The sequence below is a fragment of the Drosophila willistoni genome, chromosome 3R (assembly GCF_018902025.1).
Source record: "Drosophila willistoni isolate 14030-0811.24 chromosome 3R, UCI_dwil_1.1, whole genome shotgun sequence".
NCBI lineage: Eukaryota > Metazoa > Arthropoda > Insecta > Diptera > Drosophilidae > Drosophila > Drosophila willistoni.
In genome coordinates, this window is record NC_061086.1 from 11876948 (window position 1) to 11904275 (window position 27328).

The following is a 27328-nucleotide window of genomic DNA, read 5'->3' on the forward strand; positions in this document are numbered from 1 at the left end:
TATACGAATGCAAAATATCGATATATATTTTTTTTTGAAACAAACTGGCTTAAACTCTAAATGCCACCAAATGCATTTCAAATTTGGATATGAATTGAAACATATGATCTCCTTACTTTTTAAAATTTTTAAGTTTCTAAGAAGATTAACATAGTAATTAATTATATGAAGCACCTTTTTTTATTTAATACCACCATTTAATTTGGAAAATATGAATGTTATGCATTTATTAAAGGCGTATACATAATAACATTTGGTTAATTTTGAACAAATGTATGAAACTTTAATAAAAACAGACCAAACTTGAATAATAACAAATTTGTTTTCTGCCAATTTTGAATTTTGAGAACGTAACCCCTTATTTTGTACTGAATCCATGTTTCGCCTAACACGAGGATTTCTAAGAACGTAACCCCCGTGTTAAGCGAGGGCCAAGTGTATCCTCATTTCCAATTATTTTTGCTAAAAATACTTACATAGATATACATACATATGTTCAGGCAATGTTCCTACTTCCATAGAGAAGTTAAATGGAATTTTAAACTTAATACCTTTAAAATCCTTCCCTATTACATTACTTTTGAAATTTAAAAAAGGAAATGAACTAGATGTGAACTAAGTATCAGCCAAATGTTGTCTATTATAACTAATAACTCATTGCAAACTTTAGTAATTGTATCTATTATTGTGCCTTTGGAAAATTATTGGGTATAAATGTGAAGAGAATTTTTTTAGATTTATTTAGAGAATTGGTAGCTGTCCCCTCCCATTCTATTGAACACTGCATGTACATATATGATAATCCACCCCTGTATTATATATATTTATATTAATAGTCTTCTAATCAGTTCATATGCCCATTTGGAAGCTTATCAATTGCTCACCTGCAATGCAATGGGCAATGACAATAAAAAAATAGCCGACTTCGGCTTTTGTTGACTAGCCCATTGGGCATTATTTTGGATTTGTAGCAATGAATGGGAGCCGGTCAGAATGTTGGCCATTGTTGTTGTTGGCCGTTTTTGGCAGCAATCTATAGACGCCATCGAGTTTTGTCGTCGTCGTCGTCGTCGTAGTCGACGAGCTGCCGCTTGGCTCCCGCTCTATTTATTGTATTTGATAAGCTCTCTCCTTCAGTCCCTGCTGATAAACTGGCGATATGATAAACCTCGATGAGGCAGGCAAATGGATGTACCTATAAAGAATGATAGAATTGGGAAGCCCGATCGAATCGAATTGGATTGGACACATGTGGATAGAAACAAAAGTATTTCGTTGGATTTTTCGATATAGCTCCCATCCGAAAAAAATAACAAGCTCTCTAATCTTTTGGAGGGTCTAACGGGCGGGGGCCATTTGGGTTTATGTACATAGGTGTGTTGCTCATATCGGTGCCGTATATCGACTACTGTATATTTACGCATTGATATTGATATGGCGATAAGCAAAACTGCTTATAAAACACATTTATTTAGTTGTTCCCAGAGCAAACGACGACAACTGCCATGTCGAGGCAGACGAGTTGCTAGCCTCCGAGGGGTAACACTTGTTCGATTTGTGTATTACAGTAGTTTCTTGATAGCCACCTCTACGTACGGACGCGTTCGGGGCACAAAACAAACGGACAGACAAACGGACGGACAAACGATCGATCTATAGATCGTTCGATGTGTGGCTATACCATCAAATATTTACCAAGCGAAACGAAACAAATTCAAAATAAACAATAACAGCAAACTCTAAATAGAATGAAAACGTTCCAACAACATACTTACAAATAAGTGTATATATATATATATATATATATATAGACGACCGATCGTGCAAAAATTGTAAAGTCTTAGAGCTAAGGCCAATCGAATTTCACATGGCATTAGGTAACTAGAGCCGAGAGTCGCCTACAAAGGCGACTGCTACTTAATCAAAACTAGCCATATCAGCACTATTCTCACAATATATATATAAACATACATATATATATATGTACATATGTGTGTGTGTGTGTGTATGTGAAGTACTTTCAATACGATATCAAACATACCATCATTTGCCATTCACCACTGGCTGCGGTTAGTTCAAATCGGGGAGCCGGCCTATAAACAAATTGTCTATTTGCTACCTAATAAATGATATCAAATAAATCAATTGAGTCTATGCCAATCAAATGGAGCAACAGAGTGATAAATCTTGATCGTCAATGAATCTTCAATGTCGATCAGATTGAAAAGAAAAGATATATACATACGTGAACTATGTGTTTACAAATTTACAAATTTGTGTTTTATGGGAATTTCGATTAAAAATTTGCCAAAGTTTCTTTGTTTTTTTTATGGTGCCGTTTATCATAATCAATTTTTAAGTGCTTAAAACGTAATCAATTATATTTTCAAACAAAAATTTATGACTAATGCTGTATGGATACTTAAATTAAATAGTAAGTCATATGGTAAATCCCATATTAATGGGAATAAAATTCATTATTTTGAAGAGTGAAAATTTGGAAAATGTTTATGAAAAGACTTTAGAGAGGCAATTTTACAGATAATAAAAAGTCGAGAGAAAGATTTAGAAGTATAAATTACAAAATAATTTATTATTTTTTATTAAAAATAATTGTTATAAAAATTAATTATAATTGTTAATTTCGAAAATCGATTTAGTGGTTTATTGCTTAGATTTTTTCTTACTAAATAAAATATTTAACTAACTGTAACTTTCTAATAAATTTTGCTTAAAAAATAAAGAGATTAAGGGTTGAACGTTTATGGTTATGTCTCTTAGGTTTTTAAATGCAAGTCGATTATATTTAAAATATAATTTAAAATCTATTAATTTATTTTTTTTATTTATCTATTTTCTGGGTATACAAATTTAGCTAAAATTTAGATAATTTTCAATATAAATCATTCTCATTAGGCCTTATCAATTGAAAGTCAAGAACCCAAAAGAGATCAATAAATTTTGTGTTGCAATCCTCAAACAAGTACAAAAACTTGGAAAAAAATAATAGAGCTAGTGCTTTCCCGGTAGCCAAAAAAAAAACCCACAAAAAAAAAAAAGAAAAATAAATAAACATTTGATAAATGGGCATTATCACCGTTCAATGATTTATTGTTGCATAAATTTTATTCCACCAGTTGACGTTGTGTTACCATTTCTATTTTTCATTATTATTATGATTACCAATAATGGCTGAGAAAAGAGAAAAAAGAACGACCAATTGCGATAATTTATATGTGAACCAAGGATTCGGGTCTAAATATTATTTGGGGTTTTCTGTGTGTAGGCGAGGCACCCGCCGTTTGCTCTCAATGGCCAAGTAAATAAACAATAGAATATTTTGCTTCTCATTGACGGGGCCACAATAAAATGTGTGAAAAATATGCTCGAGGCAGTGAAAAATGCAGCGCCGATATAAATAAATAAATAAATGGAGAAAAAAACAAAAACAAAAACAAAAACCAAAATAACAACATAACAAAAAGCCCATGAATCGTGAAGCTCCAAGTGTTTGCTATAAAATTAAATAAAAATCAATCATGCCCAAAATGTAAAATGGAATAAAATGAAAATAAATATTTTTGGTCTGTGTTTGTGTATTGGTCTATGAAAAAATTGAAATTACTTGTTAAATACAGGGTGTCGTTGTAGAAAAATTACACTTACAAAAGGTGAAATTGAAACTCTAATTTATCATTCTGAACGCCCAAAGATACGAAATGCATCTCAAGCACTTAGCCAATCAACTATCAATAAATCAAGACTAAGAAAACGCTTAAAAAAGGTTTCAAACTTACCAAGTTTCAAAATAGGAACTGGCACAGAATATTATTCATTTTTGAACCTTAACAATGTTGGCCAATTAACAATTTATTGGTTTCAATTCGTTTGCCTTTTAGCAAAAGGAAATGTATGTAATTGTAAATTTTCCAAACATTTATATATTATTCTTTAATACGTTGAAAATAATATTAGTCAAACGATCTTTTTATTAATGTACAAGAATTATTCTAAACAACAATTCGAAATATTGAGTGAGAATCAAAATGGAATTGATATAAATTATTTAATCGGAATTCTTATACCATTTTTTATGGTTGCCAATTATTGACAAATGAAGTCGATGTCAAACTTATGTTCAATATTATGCCTAAATTAATCTTATTCATTAGCATTAGAAATAAGAAAATTTCAAAACCATTTCCAAATTGAACCTGTGTTACTTTTGTCAGGACTTGCACATAAAAAAAATGTTCAAAACTGTTTCGAACTTAAAGCTTTACTCAAAAACGATGTTCTACCGAAAATTGAGATCAGGAACTTTGAAAATGCGGAATCGCTGTCGACTTGAAAACAAGAACATTAATTAATTTAATTATTTTCTAAGCTGATATACTGATTTAAAATATATCGATTTAAAAGAGAATCCAGCAAATTTAATTTATATGGTAACGAAATTGCAGACCGAAAGAAGAGATTAGTTTTAGATTCGACAAATTCATTTGAAATCATAAATATAAAGGGATGTGATAAATATTTGAATACCAAAACATGATTAAGGGAAGGCCATGGGATACTTACATATATTCGATTAAATTACATATAAGGAGCCACCAAATTCAGATTTAAACCTATTAATATGGTGAAAATGTATCATTTACTAAAACTTTTAGGACGGTATTCAGCTGTATATTTGAAAAAAATCCTTATTTTTTCTTACAGTTTTGGAATACATACATTTTTAAGCACATATTCTGAAATTCGATAAATACTTTAGGAGATATAGCTAAATGTGTAAGGACTTTTCGGAATGACTACTGAAACTTTTAACGCGTTTTTCTCAAAAGGTTTTGTTTCCTTATAGTCAAAAAAGTAACAAATTATGTACTCTAATTGTAAGATAAATAATTTGTTACTTTTTTGACGTACTCTAAGATAAATAAGTGCCAAATAATCAAAATTAAACAGTTCTTATTATCAAAAATTCATATTTTAGCTTTTAACTGTCTAATTCCTTTAATAGAGCGATTATGGCAAATGTTAATTAAAGAAGTTATCAATAAAAATTGGAATGAACCTATTTAGTTGTCACATATTGTATATTTAATTTCTTTTCTCCATTCATAGGTTAAAACATTCTTTGACAAACTTTTCATTGAACAATGCCCTGATGTTTGCAAACAATTGGATATGAAATGGGCTTACTGAAGATAATGAGCTTATGGCTAATTGGCCCATTGATATGTGGCCTATGTTTAGCTGATGGTTACTTTGTCGATTATACAGGTGAGCTAAAGTTAATTGTAGTTTAGACTAAGTATTGCTGATAGTTGGTTGTAATTGCTTGGTAATTTCCATGAGTTTTTTTTAGCAAAATTCTATTCACATGTCGAAATTGTCTATTTTGGCAATTCATTTTGAATATGCTTGGGATTCTTGTTTATCAGAAATGTCGCAAATGTTGATAAGATAGAGATACTTACAGGTACTCAGGTACACATATTCCTATCCGTCAATATACATACATATGTATGTATATATATGTGTGTATGGTAAACAAGACTTTTGATTTTTGTTTTCTTTATTTTTTTTGGTTTTAATTATCAGTTTTGTTTTTCCTTTTTTTTTGCTTGTAGAAAACACGGAGCTGATACAGCAACGCGCTGGCTATGATGTCAAATTGCAATGTGATCTCCGGGGTCTGGTTGATGAACGCAAATTGGCTGACATTAAGATACATTGGTACTTTAAGGTGAGTGAATGCCTCTCCGATATAAATGAATACATTCTGCATTATATCCAATTATTGTATCCATTTAGCAATGCAGCGACAACAATTGCTACCAGTTGGAAACCGCCGAAGACTGGACAGCACTGCCCTGTCAACCGAGTCTGTGTCGTCCGGAATTATGGTTACGCAATGTCACGGAACGTTACTCTGGTCTCTATAAGTGCACCATTAATCCGCATATATGGGATGCTGGACAGGCGGTGGATGTGCAATTGGTGCGCACCTATCAATTGGATGTGAAAAGTAAGACTTCTCAAAAGTTTCAATTTGCATATTAAAATATAAATTTTTTAATTGCAGATAGTTCTTTGGCTGCTCCAGAGTTTCTGGATTCATATCCTAGCAATAAGACAGCTCGGGAGGACAGTCGAGTGGTGTTCCAGTGTCGTGTACATAGTGAAGAGCATCCTACAATTAAATGGTTTCGTCGTCGTTCATATGTGGGATCGGTGCCCATTGCTGATACCCAAACGACATCCAATTTCAGTGCTCGGATTGTTCGTTACAATGGAAGGACATACGAGTTGTTGTTCACAGCGCCAGAGAAATTAATCAGTCCACAGATCTATCTAAGTAAACTCATTCTCAATGGCATACGGCCAAGAGATGCTGGCTTCTATGCCTGTGTGGCCATCAGTTATCGTGGCCATAAGATTCGAGAGGCCTATTTGGATGTACTCGAAGATGTCTATTGGAGCAATTACGATGACAACGAGGAGGTTGTGGGCGGCACAAGTGATCCTCGTGAATTTTATTTACTATTCCTTATGCCTCTGGGTCTGGCCCTATTGCCCATCAGTGTCTGGTGTGGTTATCTGATATATAAACGCTGCTCTCGACACGGTGAATGCCAGCGCATGGATCAACAATACTCGGATGAAGATTTGGAACGCTGTGTCCTTGGTGGCAATTGTTGAGATCATTCAGGCGAAACTAGTATACATTTACGCTTATTATGTTTTAGTATTTGAAGAAGACTGTAGCCTAGAACTAGGAAACTGTATATACATATGTACTTAATTAAATCCTATATAGTATATGAAAGAAAATCAAAGTAATCTTTGCCTTTGTAAGTCTCCGAGTTGAGTGCAAGTAATTTTGAATTGTTACTGAGGCAAAAAGCATTAAACACACAGATCAAAATTCAATTGTATGAAATTCAAAATTTGTCACGTCTCACAGTTTCCGGATAACAAATTAATCAAAAATCATCTCTCGACAACAAAACAAAAAAAAAAACAAGAAAAACAGAAAACGCAAAAAAAAGGCAGCCCATTTTAGATTTGGTTCTTATGCCGGTTCCTATGATCTTTGAGGTATTCCTACAGTTCTACTTGATGCGTCAATGCGAGGTGCATATCTATTTTTTGCGTCTGAGTGTGACTGTTATCAATCAAGTTGGGGCATCGATTGAGGAGGCAACTGCAACGGCTGTTTAACATCAAGGACAAGAACAAGGACTTTTCAGTGAATTCATTTTAGCATCGAAGGGTGGGCGTTAGTCATCATGTCGGAGCCTGGACACACTAATGGATTTCTTGAGTATTATGAATATATTATGCCCGGAACTTATCAATATCCTGTGGCATTAAACACGCAAACATTCAATGCCTATTTGGGGGATGACGATTTTATGATGTCCTCGTATGTGCCAGTTGCCAATACAGTTGCATATATGCCGAGTCCAAGTCCATATGGAATAATTTCCTATTTCAACGAACTGCCTTGTCCTCAGCGAGCAGTTTATGTGGTACAGGAAGAGGATGTTCATGTAAGGGAAGAGCCAATAGGGATGCATTTGCAATATAATCAATTGGTCCAGGCGACTGCCCAAAAACCGACTCTCACTATGGATGATGATGAGGATGACCAAGTAGAAGACGATGGCGATATGGACAATTATCAGGAGCAGCAGGAGCAGCCCCTTCATCCTAATCTAAGCCAATGCATTAGCCCTGAAATTACAACAGAAACAATGGACAAGAATGAAAGGAAGCCAAAGACTCAAGGCAAACGCAAACGCATCTATCAGGCTGAACAGGGTTATCTGGTCGAGGAACCATCAAGCGAACCATCCGACGAAGTTATAGAATAAGCCCAATTTCAATGTCCTGAACACTGTTGCGTTTATTTTTGATCAAATTTCATTCCAGTTGACATTTTCATTACCCCGTTGCATTTCGAATACGAGCAATTTTTGATTTGTGCAGAGAGATGACCACAAGAAACGATGACCAAGAGACATGCTAACCCATAGACCTAATGATCCGAAACAATAACAATAAGAATTTCACAGGGTGCTAACTATTATTTGCCCGTACATAACTACTCATGTATGTACTTTTGTAACGAATTGTACAAATTGTTCGTTTTTCAATTTTGTTGCAACTTGAAAGTGACACCAAAAAAAAATAGATTAAAAATATATATTTCATACATTTTAAAACGTATTAATCATTTTTTTTATTGGTTAAGACTTAAAATGGGTGATAATGGATTTCTGTACCTCTTAATTCTGTTTAGATTAAATTGAAATCAAAATTTAACTTAAAATAAAATATAAAAGAAACGTCAAACTAAAGAGGTTTAAGTAAGATTTTTGAACTTTTGTTGATTTTATTCTAGTCTGTGTCTGTTATTTCTTTAAAATCGTTTTGAGTTTGAGTTTTGAGTTTAATACTTGGTTTTAATGTTTAAATCTGTTCTTAGCTATGTATTAATTACATTCTCATTTGTATAAGTACTCATTTTTAAGTCAATTTTTATAAGTTAATTTTAATATAGTCACTTCACTAAACTTAATTGGGCTTATTGTCTTATTAACTTATTTTGGACAGGATTTTAATTATAAACCAGTTTAATTTACAGAAGGTAGAATTCGACATATTTATGTCACAAAGAAATTCAACATACCTAGTTAAATATTTGGATAAATTTTATATCAGTTAAAAAGGAAGCGAAAGCAACCAAGACAGTTAAATAATAGTTATGTGATTTTCTGACCTTTAACCCTTAAATGCGTCATCTTAATGAAAAAAAAGGCAAATAACCACACCAAATACAGTCGTCAAAAAAAGAAAACTCAATTTTCAGCATTCTTGCTGGGAAATTCGTTGCTAATTTAATTTTTGTCCTGAAAATATTCATATATTTATATACATATATTTATACACGCCAGTATAAGAGCGTAATACTTAGATGGTTTGCTGCAAATGGCTTCATTATGCATTCAGTCATAAATAATTTAAGAACTGAAACCGAAACCGGAATGTTCTTTCGAAAACTGCTTTATGAAAATCACAAAATTTCTCAATTGTATTTTAATGAAGAATTTTAATGGATTTGAATGGAAATGAAGAAATTTCCCGAGCTTAGGAAAGTTTATACTCACTTCTATAGTAATTTGATCAACTTCAGTCTGTTTTTGTGGTTTAATTCAGATTTTAGTCTTATCTCTTACGAAAGATTTGTCCTTCAAGCTCCCTCGTTCCAGAGGGTATTTCCGTGTCGAATCTTTTTAAATAGACTTATTTTTGAGCAGCTAATTTGATTATTAGCCCAACACATGCTTATCGACGCTAATGCTCTCTAGTTACTCTCTCTATGTACGTGTGTTCCCCACTGGTTCTCTCTGTTTCTGTGGACTGACCACATTTGGGGCCGGTTGTTGGCGCTCAGTTGTTGCGTGGCCTTTGCTAGAGTCAGACGTCTCTTGTGTTTGCTGGGTGTAATTTGTAGTGTGAAACGTGTGGAGGCGCACTCACTTGACATAAAATAAACAAAAACTATTTTTAGTCTGCAAAAAATTTGATTGCTTTTTGCCACGCACTAGTCAGATCAACTGCAGCAACCAAAAATGCCGCCCTTAGACTGTAAATCACGACGGGGCACCAAAATATCCGTCATCATTTTGGGAAGTGCCCTGTGCTTTGTAATGATGGCTTATTTTGTATTTGGAGACAGCAATGACGAACAAGGCTTGAGAAATCTACGCATGATATCCATTGTGAGAGAGACAAAGATAGAGAGATAGAAAGAGAGAGTCAATCAATATCAGAGACAATGAGAGAGAGAGGCAGTCGATTAATGTTTATATTCTCTCTCTTTTTCACAGCTGTTTCGCCATGGCGCCAAGAATCCAAGTGGTTTCTATCCACACGATCCTCATGCGGCTCATGACTGGCAGGGCGGCATTGGTGCCCTTACACCGGTAAGTCATCAGTAAAGTTGGCCAAGTTGAAACGAGGTTAATGTGTTTTGTTCTTGCTTTGCAGAAGGGCAGCTTGCAAGCTTATAATCTGGGCCGGAATCTACGCATGCGCTACTATCGTCTATTGCCATCGAATAGTATATACACACAGCAACAGGTGCATGTACTTAGCTCCGCTGCAGAGCGCTGTGTGGTGCGTCAAGTTATCTAGTGATATATGTATATAATCCGATCCCGGTAGGCCTTAATCAGTTGGCTGTTGTATATATATATGTATATGTTTCTAGATGAGCGCACAAAGCGTTTTGGCAGGTTTTATGCCACCGCTGGAGAATAACAATGTGTTGCCCATACCCTGGCAGCCGGTGGCTGTAAATACTCTGGCTCGCAATGATGACATTGTAAGTTTTTTGTTATCTAAACCAAATTAGAAGATATCATTTAACTGGCCAATATGCTTAACTAGTTACTGGCCCAGAAGAAACCCTGTCTCAAGTATGATAATATATTGCAAAAACTGTATAAGTTTCCACCACCGGATTTGCAAAAACTTAACGAAGAGAACAAAGAACTCTACAAATTGCTTACGAAAAATACAGGCAAGGTATGTTATTTAGTTTCACTATGCAAAAAGAAACTATAACTGTTGACTACTTTTTAATTCATAGAATATTTCTAATGTTCTTGATGTGGAGCTTCTCTATGGCACACTGAAAACTGAAGAGGAGGCCAGTTTGGTATTGCCCGATTGGACAGAGAATATCTATCCGGAGGAGATACGTCCATTGGCTGAACGTAGTTATGTGCTCTTTACCGAAACGAATCTAATGAAGCGGATTAAGGGCGGGGCATTTTTAACCGAAATTCTAAATAAGATGCAAAACAAACGAAAGAGAAATTTAAATCCAGATCGCAAAATATTTCTATATGCTGGCCACGATGTTACCTTGGTCAATGTCATGAACTCTTTGGGTATATTGGATCAAACCGCTAAATTGCCGGAATATGCTTCTGCTTTAGTATTTGAGCTTCATCATAGCAAATCGTTTAGTAATGCTGATTTTGAAGTCAAGGTAAGTCAATGGGGGATCTATCCCCTATTTTACAACCGTATTAGCCACTGTATTGATGTTAAATTAATTAAATGTTTTTCTTTTCTAGTTGGTTTACTACTACAATAGCGAAGATAAGTTCCCCAAGGAGCTAACCATACCAAATTGTGATGCTCCCTGCTCCTTGACGCAATTCGAAGACTCTCTGAAGTCATTGTTACTGGATAAATACGATGAAACATGCGAGAATCATGCTCCGGATTGCAAAAATTGATCTGCTTTATTACTAATATCAATATTATTATTGTATTTTAAATGTTTTATGTTTTATTTTATGTTATTGTTGAAAAAGGATGTATGTATATGTATTTATCTAGCCCATTGGCGGATCTGCGGCTGTAATATGGGGGGAATTTGAACCTTTAATGTATGGAATATCCTGAAGGAGTATTGTTTTTAAGAAATTTATAACTTTTTGTATGCTTTGTAACTTTAAAATTGTCCTTAAGCAATGTTTGCTTCGAGGATTATTCTCTAACCACACGAAATTAAACAAATTGGAGTGCTTTTTGCCCCAGATGCGCCACAGATCCAGACAGATTGTATGAGTATATAGAAATGAAAGATTTCTCTTCTAAGCAAAACTAACCATTTAAACTTCTCATTTGTGTAGGTATATTATATGGAAAATAATGGTCTTTAGCTTTATGAAAGAAACTTCTGTCCAACTAGCAAATTGGCTTAAAAAAAGACTCCTAGAGCGACCATTACCTCGATAACCAGACGTCTATTGCCTTAACTACTTTCCTTATAAGCTATAAAGTGAGCTGGTATAAGTTTTTCGTATATTTTAAAATTTACAATAACAAAATAGATTACGAAAAGTTTTTGTGACAAAATGAGATGTATGAAGCGTGCAACACTCTTAGCGGAATTCCAACAAGAATCGTTTGCCTAGTGATGTTGCTTTCCCTTTCGTTACCGAGTAACACAACAAATGTGGCAAGTCAAATGAGTTTAAGTCAAGAACGTAAAATAACCCGCAATGTGCCATATAAAGAGGCAGCTAGCTGGAAGAGAATGACCCGAAGTGAAAGCAAAGTGGATGTTCAGCGCTTATATGATGCCTATAGGCAACGGTTCAGAAAGGAAAGTGATGATCCTGAAGAGGACGATATAGGTGGAGATTTGAAAGAAGTTTTGACCAATGAAAAGGTTGAGGATATTAATGATAAAGCTGATATTAAGTCAAACAAGAAAGAAACCCAATTGCACCTGAAGAGTCCTACCACAATAAAGACTGATGAGCTTTCGAAGAAGGAAGAGGATTCTAATAACAATGTTGAGATTGAAACTGATCCTAAATCTATAAAGAAGAAAACTCCCCTGAATAGGCCTCCGGGTAATAAAGCTGATATGAAAAATAATCTTAAACCTATAAAGAAGGAAAACCAAATACCATTGGCTAGAACTTCCACAGAAAGTAAAGTCACCAATGAACGACCAAAGGCAATGGAGGTAAGGAAAAAGCCAGAGGTAAAGAGTCCTGCTGTAAGTGGCATGGTCACAATGAAATTGGATGGGCCTCCTCTTATGGGAATTACCTCTTCGAAAGTTCTACCTCCTCATGCTGGATTCAAGCAACAACTTGATGATAGTGATCGTCAAATTTTGGAATTAAATCGCATATATCATGAGATGATGAGTGCATTTCAAAAGACACTTTCCATCTCCGCTGGAAAATCATCAATGACCAAGCCCGTACACCTAAGTCCGATCACACAATTAGTAAATATTTTCAAACGCTTATCACACACAGATCTGGTGGGTGAAATAGCCAAGAAGATCAATGATGAAATGGAGCTAGAGATAAACCAACCAATTCTGGAGAATACACAAGATGTTAGTCTGGTGGCAGCGGACAATTCCTTGATGAGTCAGTGTGAAATAAAAGATACCGATGACATTAATGAACTATTCGATCGCATGGATCCAAGAAGGGCTTCTTCGGTATTCAAACGAGTGGCCAATGAAATGAAGGCGGTTCGTCCACTCATCAAGTCTGGAGGTCTTTACGATGAGTACAAGAAGCGTCTGTTTAAAATTCTCAAAGAGCAAAAATATCCGCGTCGGTCTATAACTAGTGATCCGATCGAAAGTGAATCTAGTCAAAAATTAATTAAGAAAACTACGGAAACTCGGTTACGTGAAGGGGCGGAAATGCCCACCAAATCATCGGTCAAGAACAATAATTATCTCAAGGCACTGGAAACCTATATCAAAACTAATAAGGAAAGTCAACTTAATGGTGGCATTAAACCTTACTATTTGCCCAATTCAAAGAATCGACAATTGGTTTGGAATGAGGTTCCCTTGCTGAAGCCAAAAGAAGGCGAATCCCCAAAGAAATCAGATCAAAAATCTGCGGGTCTAAAGGAGGATCATAAAAAACCAATCACAAACAATATTTATTCCGGCATTGAGCCCCAACAAATTGAGAGCGGCATAAAAGCCTTGAAGCATTCTTCTCTTTTTAGCCTCTTGGATGAGTATGAAAAACAAATTAATGATATTAATCAGGCTCTGCAGGCAAAGCAACGTTGGTGGAAGGAAGCCTTGCCTAAAGATAACCCCAATAGTGGCAATGCCCAAGGATTTGTACCCTCCAAAGATGACCAGCTGACCAGCTGCTTACAGGAGAGTCCCGAAAGGGCTTTTGTAAGTTCAAACACTTTTCCAGGAGTTCTCTTAGATTTGCCTGCTGGCATGAACTCTCAGCAGCCGATTGGAGGTAATGTCATTGATAATTTGGCCAGTCAAATGAAACTGTCACCTTTGGAGTTGGCCCAACGAATAGCCACGGCAGCAAGTTCCGCAACGGGTCAGAGCATGCAGGGGATTGGGATGGTGATGCCTTCAACACCGCCGCCTCCTCAGGCAGCTACTGTGGGTGAGTTTTTCGGTATGTGAAAGTGTCTCGATTCATTTTGTTTAAGCTTATTTCAAAAGCAAGCCAGATAAACGTAAACCAAATGGCAAATGCTACCAAGGCCACCACAGAGAACCAAGGTCAGACGCCCAATCTGGCTCCCATATTAGACAAGATTCTTCAACGTTTGGAAACTATGAAGGATATGAAATTAAATCAGGCTGAAGAATCAAATGCAAATCCATTGCCCTGCTGTTTTGCTGAACCCTCCGATGGTGAGTCAAACATGATGGACCATTATGATTTAAGACAATATAAATTTCAGGTACTCCTTGTGATTTGAATGGATCTTGGGAGTCCTTGCTGTTGGGTATACGCATCAATATCAGAGGAACCACAAAGGGAAGCGGAAGCGGAAGCGAAGATGAAGTGACGAAACCCACGTGCGCCCAACCCAAGAGGAAATCATCTGCAAGCCTCTCTAGCCTTCATCGTCAATGGCGACAATGCGTCAAGATCAATAGTACACAAATCAAAGCACTTACTCCCGGTCTAGCACCCACTTTTCAGTGGTTGAACATTACCATTCAGGAGACAACACCGCCAAAGCAGCATGAACTTATTGATAACATTACGGAGTGGACCTTTTCGGGTTACACCCTGAATATATTGGGCGGACCCATCAGTTTGTCCTGCCGACGCACCGATTCCAATTTGATTGGAACATTTGTCGGCTATTGCCGTACTTGCGGCTGTGTGGACACGGTCTTTGGCTCATGGACTTTTTGTCAGCCTTCGCGTGACTGTCAGGACATTACCACATCCATTTTCGATAGACGGGACATGCTCAGACGCTATAGCATGGAGGACAAGAGGACGAGTCGTTTTAAGGAGCAATTATATTTGCGTAGCAAATTTGCCCAAATGGAAAAGAATCGTCAGCAAGCCAAACAAATTGCCTTTGATAAGGTTCAAGCCTTTCCGCCCCCCCAGAATGAGAACATACATTCCCAGCCAGGACCTGTCCAGGATCCGCATCAAACTCGACCAATTTTCCAATCATTATACTAGTTAAATTCCTTTTTTTTTATATATTTTTTGTGTGTTTATTTTGATAAACTTATTCCGTCAAAGAGTTTTCCTTGTGGTGATTGATGAAAGACATGGCATAGCCAATGGAGCGTTTAACACAGTGCTCATCCATTTGTTGGCCCGATTTGCATTGTCTCAGTTGTTGGGTAACATACTGAACGATGCGGTTTTTCAACTGATCATTGTCGATGCGTTCCAAACGCTTTTCCACCTTGTGCATCAAAACATAGGCCTCCGGATAATCTGCCACATCACAGGGCCACAAGGAGGAGTGTCTGTGCGTCCAACTGGGTCTGCGATCCTCGGTAGAATAGTCCTCGGAAAGACGGAGAGTTCCAGCCCAAGTCAGGGCTAAGCCACAGCAGAGTATTAGAAAAGCAACAAGCACAGAGCGCATTTTACTTAGTTTTTAGATTAAACGTGTACTAAATCTATATAGAGCAAATGCACGATTTATATAGACAGATTTATCAATAAATTCAACTGCCAAGTCAGCTAAAACTTTGTTTGCAAAAGGTCTTTGAACCCACTTGGGTGAAATTGATAGAAATCTTTAGATTAAAAATTGCTAACGAATTCATTTTACAAAAATTTATTTTTTGTTGACGTTGCGTAGTCGTTTTATTTCCATTAAACGTTAGTGAATTATTTCTTTGCTTTATAGTAAATCCAATTTCTAATATTCTGTAAAATTTGTAATTGATTTTATGAAAATTTTTAGAGCCTTGGCTACCCACCTCAATGCCGTTGCCTGTTAGAGCGGAACATTCTTTGATTTCCCAAGTGTCATCCTCTAAACGATCTAGACCCAAAAGATAAGACATCATTGAGCTTGATATAGCACAACCTAAATCTTGCTTATTGGCCACAATCAAAAGTGGCACCTGCTGCAGATGATTATTGAGAATCAAATCGCAAAGTGCACAACGTGCCTCACTCAAGCGAGCTGCATCTTTGCCATCAATGACATAAACCTATAAATACTTCAAGTTTCAGCATTAAGATGGAAATAACGTCTTTTTGTTCATACCACAGCCTTTTTGTTCTCATAGTAATTTGACCACAACATACGCTTTTGAATGTGACCACTGAGATCCCAAAGGCATACTCGGGCCCCTTTGATTTTTGTATGCATCTCATGGGGCTCCAGAGTCGGCTTCATTGGCTATTGGCAAATTAGTTTACAGAAAATTAATCATAACTAAACTAGAATTTCTTACATAGTTACTCTGATCGTTGATTAGTTGAGCGATTAAAGTGGATTTGCCTGCATTATCCAAACCCAAGACTAAGATATTAGACTCTTGAGAACGGCTGCCCAAAAGGTTGCGCACTAGCAAATTTAGCCCGCTGGAACACATCGTCTTTCAATTCTTTTAATCTATGTATCTATAAAATTTGAAGAGTTGGGCAAGAGCTACTATATGTTTCATGTAGATATGTATATTATATTCTTAATTCTAACAAGCTTAAAGCATATAAAATAACACTTATTTGAACTACTTCTTCATATTCTTGCAAACCCAATCCATTCCTTCCTTAAGGCCACTGCCGTCAACAGCTGTGCAGGCTTTAATTTCCCAGGTGCGATCCTCTAAACGTACCAAACCCAATGCCTCGGCCACTTCGGAGGCGGTCATGGCACTGGGCAGGTCTTGCTTATTGGCAAATACCAGCAATGGGATCTGTTTTAGCCGATTATCCATTAGCATTTCGAATAGTTCACTGCCTGCCTCCGTAAGACGTGTGCGATCCGTGCAGTCAATTACATAAATCTGTAGGAAAACATAATGTAAATTTGCCCTCAAATGCAGTTTAATTAAATGCTTACCAAAACATCGGTATTGGCAAAATAGTTTTTCCAATATGGTCGGATTTTCCATTGACCTCCAATGTCCCAGACATTTAGCTTAAAGCCATCCGCCGACACCGATTTGATATTAAAACCAGCCGTCGGCGTTACCTGTAAAGGATCAAAACACATTTTAGGCAAACATATGCAAATCTGCTCTTTGATACACACCGTTGTTATATCCTCCGATGCCAGTTGCTTTAAAATAGTTGTTTTACCCGCATTGTCCAGGCCTAAGAGAAGAATCCTGGCTTCCTTATCCGGATTTGGCCGCAATTTACGCAGGAGTGACAGAAGGCCCTGTATAATGTATAAAATATGTTAAAATTAATATAAATTGGATAGGAGTAGTCCCACTGATGCCACCCAAAGAAGAGCGTGCAGTCCATTCCCTAGCGGCGATTGAAGAAATAATGATGGACATTATGGACGAATCAGACAGCAGTGGATCGAAAGTTGACTGCCACAGCCTGCCGGAAAAGAAGAGGCGACAAGTTCTTCTCGAGAATGGGGCCTACTAATGATCCCGAGGGAGTTGATCGAGAAAGTGGCCCAAGTAGCATAAACACGAGAAATTTTGAAGAAATTATATGCAACATTTCTTGTTGACTACAAGAATAATGAAGACAAGAGAATAACGGAATTGGAGGCACTGGACATAAGCCACAAAAGATTTAAATTTGGGATGGATGCAAATCTAAATGTCGGAGATGTTTTGGAGCAAATTTATTGGAAATACTACAATGTAGCCGCAGGCCGTTCATTCCGAGTGAAGGATTCGTGGGTGGCAGCCACTGGAATGACGCCCCAAAAGATTTGCGCTTTTATGGAGTCAAAACACTTCGAAACAATAAACAAACTTTTCTTCTTATTGGTCCAATTGGTCAACCTGTTGAGCCAGGGTATTAGATATAGTTGACGCCTAAGTATCCTATACTAAATGATAATACTACTTAATAAGAATAATATATAATAATATTAACAACAAGCGCCAAAATGAATTAAAAAGTCATACTTTATTGCGAATACCCTACCAGTGCTAAGGCCTTAGTCGAAGTGCTAAGGGCTGAGTCGACGTTGTGACTATCGAACTATCGATGGGTTGGAGCGATGTGAAACGCGTGAGTAAAACGCGCGAACATGTTCGAGTTCGCGAGTAATGTTGTGTTTATATTTTTGAAGCAATAATAAATAATAAAACAAAATTGTTAAATTAAAGTATAGCAAAGTATTATTGCAAACTATCAACCTAACTATATTTCACAAGCATTGGCAAGTAAGGCCTTCAGCTTAGATGAAAACTAAATCCTGGGACTCGAACCCCGGATCCTCGTTGTCCTCATCCACCCGAGGACTGCTTGAAACAATAATAATGTAAAATAATTGTATATAAAATAATTGTTTCGCATACTGCTTCTTATAGATTTAGTTTTTTGGCACTTCCAGCGTTATAAATAATTGTGCATATTTTGTCAATTAATGTATTAATGCTATTATTGTGGTATCTATTCTGAATCCCAGACTGTTTATTGTTTATATCAGGTTTGTTGTTTTTGTTAATAATATTTGTGGATTAACAATATGGTATTTGTAAATGAAAGTGAAACTATATATTGGCGGGAAAATTTAGATGTTTTCTTTATGCCCAAAATATTAAATCTTTCTAAATTGAGGGCGCTTTTCATTTGGGAGTCTCATATAGAAGTGCAAGAAAAAAAGCTGAAAGAAATCAACTGATCAACCGACTTATAGACGGAATCAGATAAATGTAAATCCTTATATGACATGCAATTTCAATCCTTCGATGCACTGAAACGACCTTCAATATGAGAATGCCCCCATTCGAAAGAGTATAACAACACACACACACACACGTTACCATGACATTTTTGGGGCAACAAAACGGAAAAAACAACAAATACTTTAATAACTAACAATTACACCTAATATTACTTGTATTTAAGTGCAGGCGATTGTTGATTTTAACAATAGACATACCATTTTATATTACAGCAGCAAAAGTTATCACAAAACGATTCTGAATTTGGTGGCGATCTTCTGGCTAAAACGTAAACTTTGGGTCGCAAGGAGAACAACCACCGAAGTCCACGAAAAACAACAAAACGTATACAACTTAACAGGTGCAATGCCACAGAGTAACTGAATAAGAACGCACAACGGCGACGGCGCGGAAATAGAAATAACCGCCCGACCTGAACGGAACCGAAACTGAAACTGACATACCCAAAACGGAAGAGAAGATGCAACGGCAACGGCAACGGTTGCTATTTACGGGCTTCAATGCATTCGGCCAGACTAACAAAGGCAATGACTGCGCCGCTGCTGACAACATTGTATTCAGCGGTTTGTAGATCAACACGATCATTGGAATCAACCGCATACTTAATTGAAGTATACTAAGTAATCCTTTTTCATTGTAGATGTGGATACACCTCACCCCGGAGACAATTGCTTAATAGCCCTAAGCTGGCACTACACTGCCTATGCTGTGGAAGAAAAAATCTGGCTGCGTGGTCTGCTTGATAACGATCCAAATGAATGCCTGGAAGTCGAGGCTCCTGATCGAATTCAGGCTCTGGCCGCTACTGATTCACATTGCTTAATCTTGCTGCAGAATGGTGATCTCTATAAATTGCAACCCCATTTAGAGGCCACATTGCAACGCATTCAATTGGAAAAGACGACACTAAAAACCAATACACCAGTTAAAAGATCTATATTTGGTTTACCCAAAGAATCTTCTACTGTAATCACTCACATTGCCTGCGGAACGCAAATCAATGTGGCCATCAGTAGTACCAATGCTGTCTATAGCATTCCCAGTTGTCTGTATCAATTTCCCGAACGTCAGTGGCGTGTCCAGCAGTTGATATGTGGTCATGAGCATGCCTTGCTTCTCAATGGAAATGGTGACATCTACTCCTGGGGTAATGGACTGTAAGTATTAAAGTTGTCTTTTTGGCATCTCACTGATTCACATATTTGCAGTCGAGGCCAGCTGGGTCATTCCGTACTGGGAATGGAGGAGACGCCACTGCTTGTGGAAGCGCTGGCTGGTATCAAAGTAAATATTTCACTTGTTCTTAACTCTTATCTATTGTAAAAACAAACGATTCATTGCAGATAACATTTATTACTGCGGGCGGTTGGCATAGTGCTGCGATTTCGGCTTTTGGAGATCTCTATGCATGGGGCCATAATTCCCATGGTCAGATGGGCATGCGTGTTATGAAACCGGGGGGCCTCCTAAAAGAACCCACCGTTTATCCCCTACCTCAACTAGTTGAATTACCAAATACTGAGTGCTGCTGTCAAAGTGAATCCCATGAGGATTCGTGTGCACCTCTTAGAGTGTATGCGGGATCGCGTCATACCCTGCTACTGCGAAGCTGCGGCAAATTATGGGGTTCTGGATGGTCCTATCATGGACAACTGGGTAAACAGCAGCGAAATGTTCAATTTTTAGATGCGTTTCAATCTATAAACGATATTCGCTTAAATCTTGACTGTGATATAAAGTGTGGCCCATGGGCAACCATGATCAGCTACTTAAGACCGGAGGAAGAATCTGGTTTAGGTTTAAAATTGTAGACAAATGATATCCAAAATATAGCCAAGCTCTCTTTAAATAACCGAAATTTTCAATATAATGAAGACTTATTTGGTACTCTTTCTTTTTAAAGTTTATTTTGGAACTACCTAATTTTAATCTGCAATGACATTTTGAATGCTATTTGAACTAGAGAGTTCGAAATTGAAGTCAAAAATTTGTTTGACCAAGTAAAATTTCTTAACTCTTTTTAATTGTTTTCATTTGATTGAGAGATTTTGTTTTCGTTCTTATCAAATTGTGTCCTTGCTAACTTGGTCTAAACACGTATTTAAGGTTCGTATCTGCACTTACTGCATATCTCTAAAAATCCCTTTATTTTACTCGCACCCTTAGCACTATTACTCGCACCCTTAGGACTGTTTACAGACAGAAATTAAGTTTAAGCTACCCACCGACAGATGGCCAATAAACTTGGCTAAACTAAAGTTGTAGCTAATACCTTCAACTATTTCGATTCGTTAGTAAAAACAAATTTATTAAATAGAAAACGTTATTCCAAAAAAAAATGTTTTTTTACATATATCTTAGATAAATCTTTCGTTTTTACAGACTGTATATTTGCTGATTTCCGACCGCGATAAGTTTAATCAAAATTTAAATTTAAAATTTGGATATTTAAAAAAAAATTACAATCCGATTTTTTAAGAAATTAATGATGCAATACAACTATTTGTGAAAATTGGCAAAATTTGAGTTATCGAGATTTTAATGCAGATTGAAAATCATTGCTTTGTTTAAAAATAAACACATAAACTCTTCAAATACTCCAAAAATTAACTAAATTGGAGCTTAATGAAATTGAGGTTTATGGGAATATTTTGATGTTCATTAGATGTTCATATTTTTCCTCACTTTAAAAGATAATTTGATAATTACTGTGATTTACACTTTATAATTTAAAATTGAATTTAAAAGTAATAAAATGAGATATCACTATTCAAAATTGGTTATAATTTCAGAAAGTTTAAGATTTGCAAAGTTAGGAGCTTTTAAGAATTTCCAGAATTTATCACATTAAATTTTTGTCAATTTACTTACGTATTTTTCTGAAAATTGTATTATGCAATAGTCATTTCTAATCATAAAACGTTTTCATTTATGAATATCAGAATATCAATCAGAAATAGGATTCAAAAAAATTGTTTAAGTATGATCAGAAATTTAATCTAGTATCGTTTTGAAAAAATATATTCTCACAACTCATTTGCCAACTGATTAACGATAAAAGTTATCGACTCTTTATCTTTCACTTTTGCTCTAAGTAGGCTTGTCAAAAGTAATTGTAGAAATTTAATTTTTTTTTTTTACCGAAATTTAAAAGACATTAAGGATTAAGAATTCGAATATGCCGTGAGTATTGATCAAATGTGAAACGTGTGAAATTGCCAGCTAATCTATATAGTTCGATACTCCTACCAGCCCGACGACATATCTCGTATTACTATGGCGCATTTCTATCCATATTCTATATCCATTCATTTATATGAATAGCAGTTTGCAGGATGCACTTGGAGCCGATTATAAAGAGATGTGGAGCAAACCCCATCGATATCACGATGAGGATTTGGAACGTTCCTTAAAGTCATGCCTGTTGCTGGCGATGGTGTTGGAGATAATACATTCCATCCGTTTGGTATAGTTCAAATGCAAAAGTCCAGTCAGAAAAGCAGAAAGCTATACACTTATAGAAGTATTTATATACATGCATACATATAAGTTTTGTATACGTATAATTTTGTTTTCTTCTGTTTTGTTGTTGTTTGTGTTTTGTTTTTTTTTTATTATTATTATTTTCACTTCTGCCATTTTATTGGCTATCAAAAGTAAACAGCCTGAGTTGCCTCGAGTGGGGGACACAAATTTTTTTTGTCTTGGGGTAGGACTGCGGTCGATGTGCCATTGCTTCTTTTGTTGTCGCTGAGCATTTAATCAGTGAATTTTATTTTTAAAAAAAATGTTATTAAACAATATTTGCTTTTGCGCTAAAGTCAGACCGAACAGTGCAATAAACTTTTGAGCACTTGATGACTGATCACAACTGGCTGACTGACTGACGGACTGACAGCACGACCAACTGACAGAGTGACAAAGTGCCAATTAAATATGGATGGCCGATTTTCCCCCTTTGTTTTTAGCTAAGTGGAATCAAGTAGTATATATTTATATGGCAAGTTTATTTCTCAGAAATTTGCGATAATTTCACTTTCGTTGTAATGACTAAGAATTTCTTATGCCATGATATAACTATTTGCTTAAGGCGCAGAGTTCGCTTAACTAAATACGAACTTTTCCGAAAGAATATATAAATATATGTGTATAGATACAATCAGCAGCAAAATAAATACAATTCTTTGTAAGTAAAGTCCCCGATTTATGGCTATAGATGAATCTTCTGAACACCTTGATGAAGGAACTCAAGAATCATGGTTTAAAGTAAAAACCTTTTTGTGTTTTTAGAAGTGAATATACTTACTTAAAAGAGTTTGTGAAATTTTTAATGTGCTTTACCAATCAATGGCATGCATGGTTATTACACAGGCTACCTAAAATAATCCAATTTGCGAGACTTCCTGGCCAGCTTGGGCCCTCTTTACATAGAACGTTAAATTGTATAATTCTTTTTAAAAATACAATAAACACGATTTCTAGTTTGTTTATAACGAATTCAAATCCGAATTTTAAATAAATTCATTGGAAAAAAGGTGCCGTCTTCTTATTTGAAACGTGGGTACTGAATGATGCGAACCCGAATCCGTTGTCCAAATGTTAAATTTTAATAAACAATCAAATATTTCTTAAAATAGGCTTTGTCGTTTTTTGACTGATATTAGTTATAATATCATTACAATAAACCTTTTTTTTTTAATTTTTTTGTTAGTTATATAGTAGAATATATTCTAAACCAGGGAAAATATACACAACTTAGCGGCTATCCATTAAAAAAAGGTCTAAAGCTCTGACAATAAGTTTTGCCGGCCTGTATTTTTGTGAATTATTGTAATGTGTGTAATACAATTTTTTGTACCTTTACATATTTACTTATGTATTCTTATCGCAGTTTTACTAATAGTCTTTGTAGAATTGAATTGAAAAGTTTCTATTAGATTTAAGTAAACCAACAAGACTTGTATAAGGCAGTTGTCAAATTTTGATACTTTAGATCTGCCTGATAAAAAAAGGCTATTATAACTTTTAATAGCAAGGAAATTTTGTTATACGCTTCATAGTAAAGAAATTTATCTAAATTTATTCCGTTTATTTTTCTTTATAATCAAAATTATTATCAAACTATTCATTTAAAAACAGAAAAGGCAAGGTAATCCCTACAATAAATTATACTCAAAATCAGGGACATTTTCGAAAAGTTTGCTCAACTATTAAAATAAAAAATAGTCATTCAAAGAATTTTCGAAATATTAACTTACGAAAAATTATAACAATTTCAGAAAACTTTACTTTTTTTGTTTTGGTCTTTTAAAAATTGCAAGGGTATTAAAAGTTCGTTGCAGCAAAAGTTAGTTCTATTTTAGTTATTTGCTATTGAGTTAGATAGTCAGAAGCGTTTAAATTATGCTTGGATTCATAGAATGACAAAACATTTTCAAAAGTGAAAAATCATTGGTAGTAATCGTTGGAAATGTGGATGGACTTTTCGAGTATGTATGTATATAGTTTTTTGTATCTGTATCTCTTTGTGGCCTGCAACCGAGTTCAACGTTTTTGTTCATGTTATTTGCCAAATGAAAATGTAAAAAAAGAAAACAAATGTTTATCTTATAACGCACTGGCGACAGACAGAATGTGGTGCGTGTAAATAGGCTTTGCTTTTGGGCTTTACATTTTTATTTTATGAGCGTCATTTTCTATTTTTTAGCAAACTTTGTTATCAACGAAAAAGAGAAGCCTCTAGAAGAGGAACAGGAGATCGCGGGGGGTTACATTTAGGCGGCAAAAACTATTTGCAGGAGGGAGACAAAGACCGGTCACAGGGGTTACGAGGGGAAAGGAGGATGGCGAGTTCAAGCGCCTAGCTCAAGGCAATTGCAGACTGCAGCTTATCAGGGGAAGCTAACCACTTGAAGCATTGCCGAACGGACCAAACGAACGGCCGACAAAAGTGCTAATTGTGGGCCCCATATTCTCGGTAGTTGGGAGTTTTCGTTATTCGAAAATTGTAATTCATGCGTGCCTGCAGACGCCAAAGTTTCAACAGAAATCAGTCAATCATAACCGAAAAACAGAAAACCAGAAGAAGTCCAAGAACAAGTACCATGTACTCTCTGTGGATATGCAAGGCTTGGGCATGTATGTATCTACATATGTTTGCCTTTCGTCCAAGTGCGTGCTGAGCCGCATCCAAGGCTGGCTGAACAGTGGCTGTGGCCGTTGTCTCCTCGATTCGCCTCCCTCCGTCCTTCCTTTCCCCCTTCAGCTTAGTTCAGCTCATCAAAATACCATTAAAGGCCTTTTTTGTGTTTTGTTTGTGTGTGTGTAAAAGGTCTCTCATCACTTTTTGCCCCGCTCCCTGACCTACCTTGGCGCCTTGGCGGTTTGTGTATCTATCTCTCTTTGTGTGTGTGTGAGTGTGTGGGTGGTTGGGTGTGTGTACCCTCAGCCTATTTACTTTTGGGCGTACATTGAACTGCAAAAACCTGTACAAACTCCTACCACCTCGACTAACTAATCATCACTTTGTTTTTCTGCTAATGACTTGCCTTGGATTTGGTGTTCCTTCTCTACCTCTCCCACTGCTCCTTCCACCCATTCCACTCTCTGTCTTTCTGACTCCTGCTATCTTTGCTCTTGAGGGAGGAGGTTTTTTGCATTTAAGTGCATAAAAAACACGTGTGTTCCCAAAACGTTTCGGCATCCCAAATGGAAGTTGCCACCCATTCTCCTCGTGCCATAAAAATTATGCATGAATGTATTTGCTTTATTTCTACACTCCTAACTTGCCCCTCGTGTCTCATCCCCCCCAGTACATTCCCATTCACATTCATGCCCAAATATAAAAAGTTGCCCTCGACTAGCCCAAAAAAAAAAAAAGAAAGAAAAAAAAAAGAAAACATAGAGGAGAAAAATGCAAAAAACCAAAATGAAACGAATGCAACGTCGCTTTTTTACGGCTCCATTCATGTGACGACGGAAGTGTCAAGTGGCTGTTGGCAACTCGTCGTCGACAACCAACTCTCATCCTGCGCGTCCTTTTCGTCAACGTCGCAGTCGCTGCTACTGCCACTGCCACTGCTTCTGCTGCTGCATCGAAAATGCCGTTATTGTTGCCAGTTGTCTACATGCTCCACACACACACACACACACACACACACACACTCGACCTCCCTTTCCTTCTATATGTACACATATCTATCACCCACACCCGGAATGTCTACGTGTTTCCAAGTTGCAATCTGCTTGCCGCTCTACGCCATGGCGTCTGCCTTCGAGTGGGCCAACTTTTTTCTTTTTTCTCTACACATATTCACATATAAACACATACATACATATATGTATATATTTTCATCTTATATGTATGTACATTTTTTGTTTTTTTTCTACATTTTCATATGCCCTTCATTTAGCTGCGCTTTGTTCTTTTTTTTTTGGTGTACAGTTGTGATTTTTGATAGAACTTTATGACGAAAAAACAAGTAAGTATTTATGTCTTAACCCACTGAGAAGGTTTTTAAACAAAGTTATTTTGACTGATTGCAAACATGTACTAAAACAAACATGGAGCACAAAATATCAGGGATATCAGGAAACGAAACTATAATGGGAGATTAGCCTTTTAAATTAATCTTTGTACCTTAATTTATTTGCACATTTTATGTAAACATTTTTTTAATGAGAAAACCCTCAAAATATTCCCCACTTGTTTAAATAAAACATGATAGTAACATTTTATTTGATAATATTAAATAATATTCATACATTTTTAGTCCAATATTTAGATAAAATTGGTAGTCATCTATTCTATCTAACAATCAGCACATTCAAATTAATCAACAACAGTAGAAAAACTTCATTCAACTTTCCCATTTTATGGCATATATTTTTTGGTTACCTAAACATAACATAAATTTTATTCCTAAATTTAAAAAAATTTCCAATTTTTTTTTTTTAAGAATTCACTATGTATTTATAAATTTTATTTTTTAAATGACTGCAGTAAGTTTTCATTATGGTGGCAATTTTCTTAAAATTTCTACGTTTTCTAGGAAATATCTATAATTTTCGCATACTAACCTTTGATACTAAGTAGGGACCTTAAAACTTTGGGACTAACTTGCTTTTTACACCTTGTGAGTGAGAATAAGTTGACTAAATGAAAAACTTTTGTATATAAATCTACATTTAGAATCTACATTTTGCTTATAAATTTTGAGACTTTTGTTTACATTATTATGGCATTCGTTTATATTTGAAAAAATCGGTCGAAATGAATTTATTTGCATTTCCAAATGTTTGATACAATTTGAATATAAACTCAATTGTAGTTAAGACGATAAAAAATGTTCCCAGAGAAACTAGGATGATTGATCAAAAATTTAACTTGCAAAATGTCATTAAAGTTTCTTTGTGAATTTGTAACTATTTAATTTACTTTTATTTACCTTTCCAAATGTTTGATACCATTTAAATATAAGCTGAATTGCAATTAATACTGTAAAAAAAGAAACTAGATGGAAAAGTTAACTTGGAAAATTTCATTTAAGTTCCATAAAAGTGTCTACTTTGTGAATTTCTAACGAACTATTTGTACTAACG

The 27328-nt window shown here is 35.8% G+C and overlaps 8 protein-coding genes across 13 annotated transcripts; 6 read left to right on the plus strand and 2 right to left on the minus strand.

Annotated features, from left to right (window-relative positions):
• Positions 1 to 1526: 1526 nt before the first annotated feature.
• LOC6650451 lies at positions 1527 to 6840 on the plus strand. 2 transcript variants are annotated; one of them, XM_002073634.4, is made up of 5 exons: positions 1527 to 2434; positions 5128 to 5286; positions 5637 to 5752; positions 5821 to 6034; positions 6092 to 6840. In XM_002073634.4, exons 2-5 carry the CDS (start codon positions 5196 to 5198, stop codon positions 6706 to 6708), a joined length of 1038 nt encoding a protein of 345 aa, XP_002073670.3. In that variant the 5' UTR covers positions 1527 to 2434; positions 5128 to 5195; the 3' UTR covers positions 6709 to 6840. The 2 variants fall into 2 exon arrangements, with proteins under 2 accessions (XP_002073670.3, XP_046867487.1); XM_047011531.1 differs by having other exon boundaries at positions 1527 to 1877.
• A 58-nt stretch (positions 6841 to 6898) lies between these two features.
• LOC6650452 lies at positions 6899 to 8181 on the plus strand. The gene has a single exon (XM_002073635.3). It carries the CDS (start codon positions 7299 to 7301, stop codon positions 7884 to 7886), a length of 588 nt encoding a protein of 195 aa, XP_002073671.1. The 5' UTR covers positions 6899 to 7298; the 3' UTR covers positions 7887 to 8181.
• Positions 8182 to 9474: 1293 nt separating this feature from the next.
• Positions 9475 to 11369, plus strand: LOC6650453 (lysosomal acid phosphatase). The gene is made up of 7 exons (XM_002073636.4): positions 9475 to 9797; positions 9906 to 10001; positions 10066 to 10194; positions 10289 to 10402; positions 10468 to 10605; positions 10670 to 11074; positions 11163 to 11369. Exons 1-7 carry the CDS (start codon positions 9648 to 9650, stop codon positions 11325 to 11327), a joined length of 1197 nt encoding a protein of 398 aa, XP_002073672.1. The 5' UTR covers positions 9475 to 9647; the 3' UTR covers positions 11328 to 11369.
• A 520-nt stretch (positions 11370 to 11889) lies between these two features.
• Positions 11890 to 15117, plus strand: LOC6651111. Of its 3 annotated transcripts, none has more exons than XR_006954437.1 (3): positions 11890 to 14003; positions 14050 to 14257; positions 14308 to 14373. XR_006954437.1 is itself a non-coding variant. In XM_002073637.3 (3 exons), exons 1-3 carry the CDS (start codon positions 11957 to 11959, stop codon positions 15051 to 15053), a joined length of 2988 nt encoding a protein of 995 aa, XP_002073673.3. In that variant the 5' UTR covers positions 11898 to 11956; the 3' UTR covers positions 15054 to 15117. The 3 variants fall into 3 exon arrangements, 2 of the variants coding, with proteins under 2 accessions (XP_023035996.2, XP_002073673.3); XM_002073637.3 differs by having other exon boundaries at positions 11898 to 14003; positions 14063 to 14257; positions 14308 to 15117; XM_023180228.2 differs by lacking the exon at positions 14308 to 14373 and having other exon boundaries at positions 14067 to 14135.
• On the minus strand, positions 15063 to 15504 carry LOC6651112. Its single transcript, XM_002073638.4, has one exon. It carries the CDS (start codon positions 15469 to 15471, stop codon positions 15103 to 15105), a length of 369 nt encoding a protein of 122 aa, XP_002073674.1. The 5' UTR covers positions 15472 to 15504; the 3' UTR covers positions 15063 to 15102.
• A 146-nt stretch (positions 15505 to 15650) lies between these two features.
• Positions 15651 to 18988, minus strand: LOC6651114 (ADP-ribosylation factor-like protein 3). 3 transcript variants are annotated; one of them, XM_047011542.1, is made up of 7 exons: positions 18925 to 18988; positions 17098 to 17226; positions 16906 to 17037; positions 16295 to 16849; positions 16105 to 16239; positions 15812 to 16048; positions 15651 to 15750 (listed from the first exon to the last, which is right to left on the minus strand). In XM_047011542.1, the coding sequence occupies exons 1-4, from the start codon at positions 18925 to 18927 to the stop codon at positions 16574 to 16576; spliced, it is 540 nt and encodes a 179-aa protein (XP_046867498.1). In that variant the 5' UTR covers positions 18928 to 18988; the 3' UTR covers positions 15651 to 15750; positions 15812 to 16048; positions 16105 to 16239; positions 16295 to 16573. The 3 variants fall into 3 exon arrangements, with proteins under 3 accessions (XP_046867498.1, XP_002073676.2, XP_023035960.1); XM_002073640.4 differs by having other exon boundaries at positions 15651 to 15758; XM_023180192.2 differs by lacking the exons at positions 16906 to 17037; positions 17098 to 17226; positions 18925 to 18988 and having other exon boundaries at positions 15651 to 15758; positions 16295 to 16536.
• A 190-nt stretch (positions 18989 to 19178) lies between these two features.
• On the plus strand, positions 19179 to 20585 carry LOC6651115 (RCC1 domain-containing protein 1). The gene is made up of 4 exons (XM_002073641.4): positions 19179 to 19290; positions 19368 to 19884; positions 19936 to 20011; positions 20071 to 20585. The coding sequence occupies exons 1-4, from the start codon at positions 19188 to 19190 to the stop codon at positions 20536 to 20538; spliced, it is 1164 nt and encodes a 387-aa protein (XP_002073677.3). The 5' UTR covers positions 19179 to 19187; the 3' UTR covers positions 20539 to 20585.
• Positions 20586 to 21780: 1195 nt separating this feature from the next.
• On the plus strand, positions 21781 to 22290 carry LOC26529851. The gene is made up of 2 exons (XM_015176701.3): positions 21781 to 21910; positions 21980 to 22290. Exons 1-2 carry the CDS (start codon positions 21906 to 21908, stop codon positions 22197 to 22199), a joined length of 225 nt encoding a protein of 74 aa, XP_015032187.1. The 5' UTR covers positions 21781 to 21905; the 3' UTR covers positions 22200 to 22290.
• The last annotated feature ends 5038 nt before the right edge of the window (positions 22291 to 27328 follow it).

Coding starts and splice junctions, on each gene's coding strand:
- LOC6650453 (XM_002073636.4), top strand. CDS start 9,648: ATGCCGCCCTTAGACTGTAAATCACGACGGGGCACCAAAATATCCGTC. Junction 10,002..10,065: donor GCATTGGTGCCCTTACACCG/GTAAGTCATCAG, acceptor CTTGCTTTGCAG/AAGGGCAGCTTGCAAGCTTA. Junction 10,195..10,288: donor CCGCTGCAGAGCGCTGTGTG/GTGCGTCAAGTT, acceptor ATATGTTTCTAG/ATGAGCGCACAAAGCGTTTT.
- LOC6650451 (XM_002073634.4), top strand. CDS start 5,196: ATGGGCTTACTGAAGATAATGAGCTTATGGCTAATTGGCCCATTGATA. Junction 5,287..5,636: donor TTACTTTGTCGATTATACAG/GTGAGCTAAAGT, acceptor TTTTGCTTGTAG/AAAACACGGAGCTGATACAG. Junction 6,035..6,091: donor CTATCAATTGGATGTGAAAA/GTAAGACTTCTC, acceptor TTTTAATTGCAG/ATAGTTCTTTGGCTGCTCCA.
- LOC6650452 (XM_002073635.3), top strand. CDS start 7,299: ATGTCGGAGCCTGGACACACTAATGGATTTCTTGAGTATTATGAATAT.
- LOC6651115 (XM_002073641.4), top strand. CDS start 19,188: ATGCAACGGCAACGGCAACGGTTGCTATTTACGGGCTTCAATGCATTC. Junction 19,291..19,367: donor TGACAACATTGTATTCAGCG/GTTTGTAGATCA, acceptor TTTTCATTGTAG/ATGTGGATACACCTCACCCC. Junction 20,012..20,070: donor AAGCGCTGGCTGGTATCAAA/GTAAATATTTCA, acceptor GATTCATTGCAG/ATAACATTTATTACTGCGGG.
- LOC6651111 (XM_002073637.3), top strand. CDS start 11,957: ATGTATGAAGCGTGCAACACTCTTAGCGGAATTCCAACAAGAATCGTT. Junction 14,004..14,062: donor TCCTCAGGCAGCTACTGTGG/GTGAGTTTTTCG, acceptor TTATTTCAAAAG/CAAGCCAGATAAACGTAAAC. Junction 14,258..14,307: donor TTTTGCTGAACCCTCCGATG/GTGAGTCAAACA, acceptor TATAAATTTCAG/GTACTCCTTGTGATTTGAAT.
- LOC6651114 (XM_023180192.2), bottom strand. CDS start 16,435: ATGTGTTCCAGCGGGCTAAATTTGCTAGTGCGCAACCTTTTGGGCAGC. Junction 16,240..16,294: donor TCAACGATCAGAGTAACTAT/GTAAGAAATTCT, acceptor ATTTGCCAATAG/CCAATGAAGCCGACTCTGGA. Junction 15,759..15,811: donor TAACAGGCAACGGCATTGAG/GTGGGTAGCCAA, acceptor CAAATTTTACAG/AATATTAGAAATTGGATTTA.
- LOC6651112 (XM_002073638.4), bottom strand. CDS start 15,471: ATGCGCTCTGTGCTTGTTGCTTTTCTAATACTCTGCTGTGGCTTAGCC.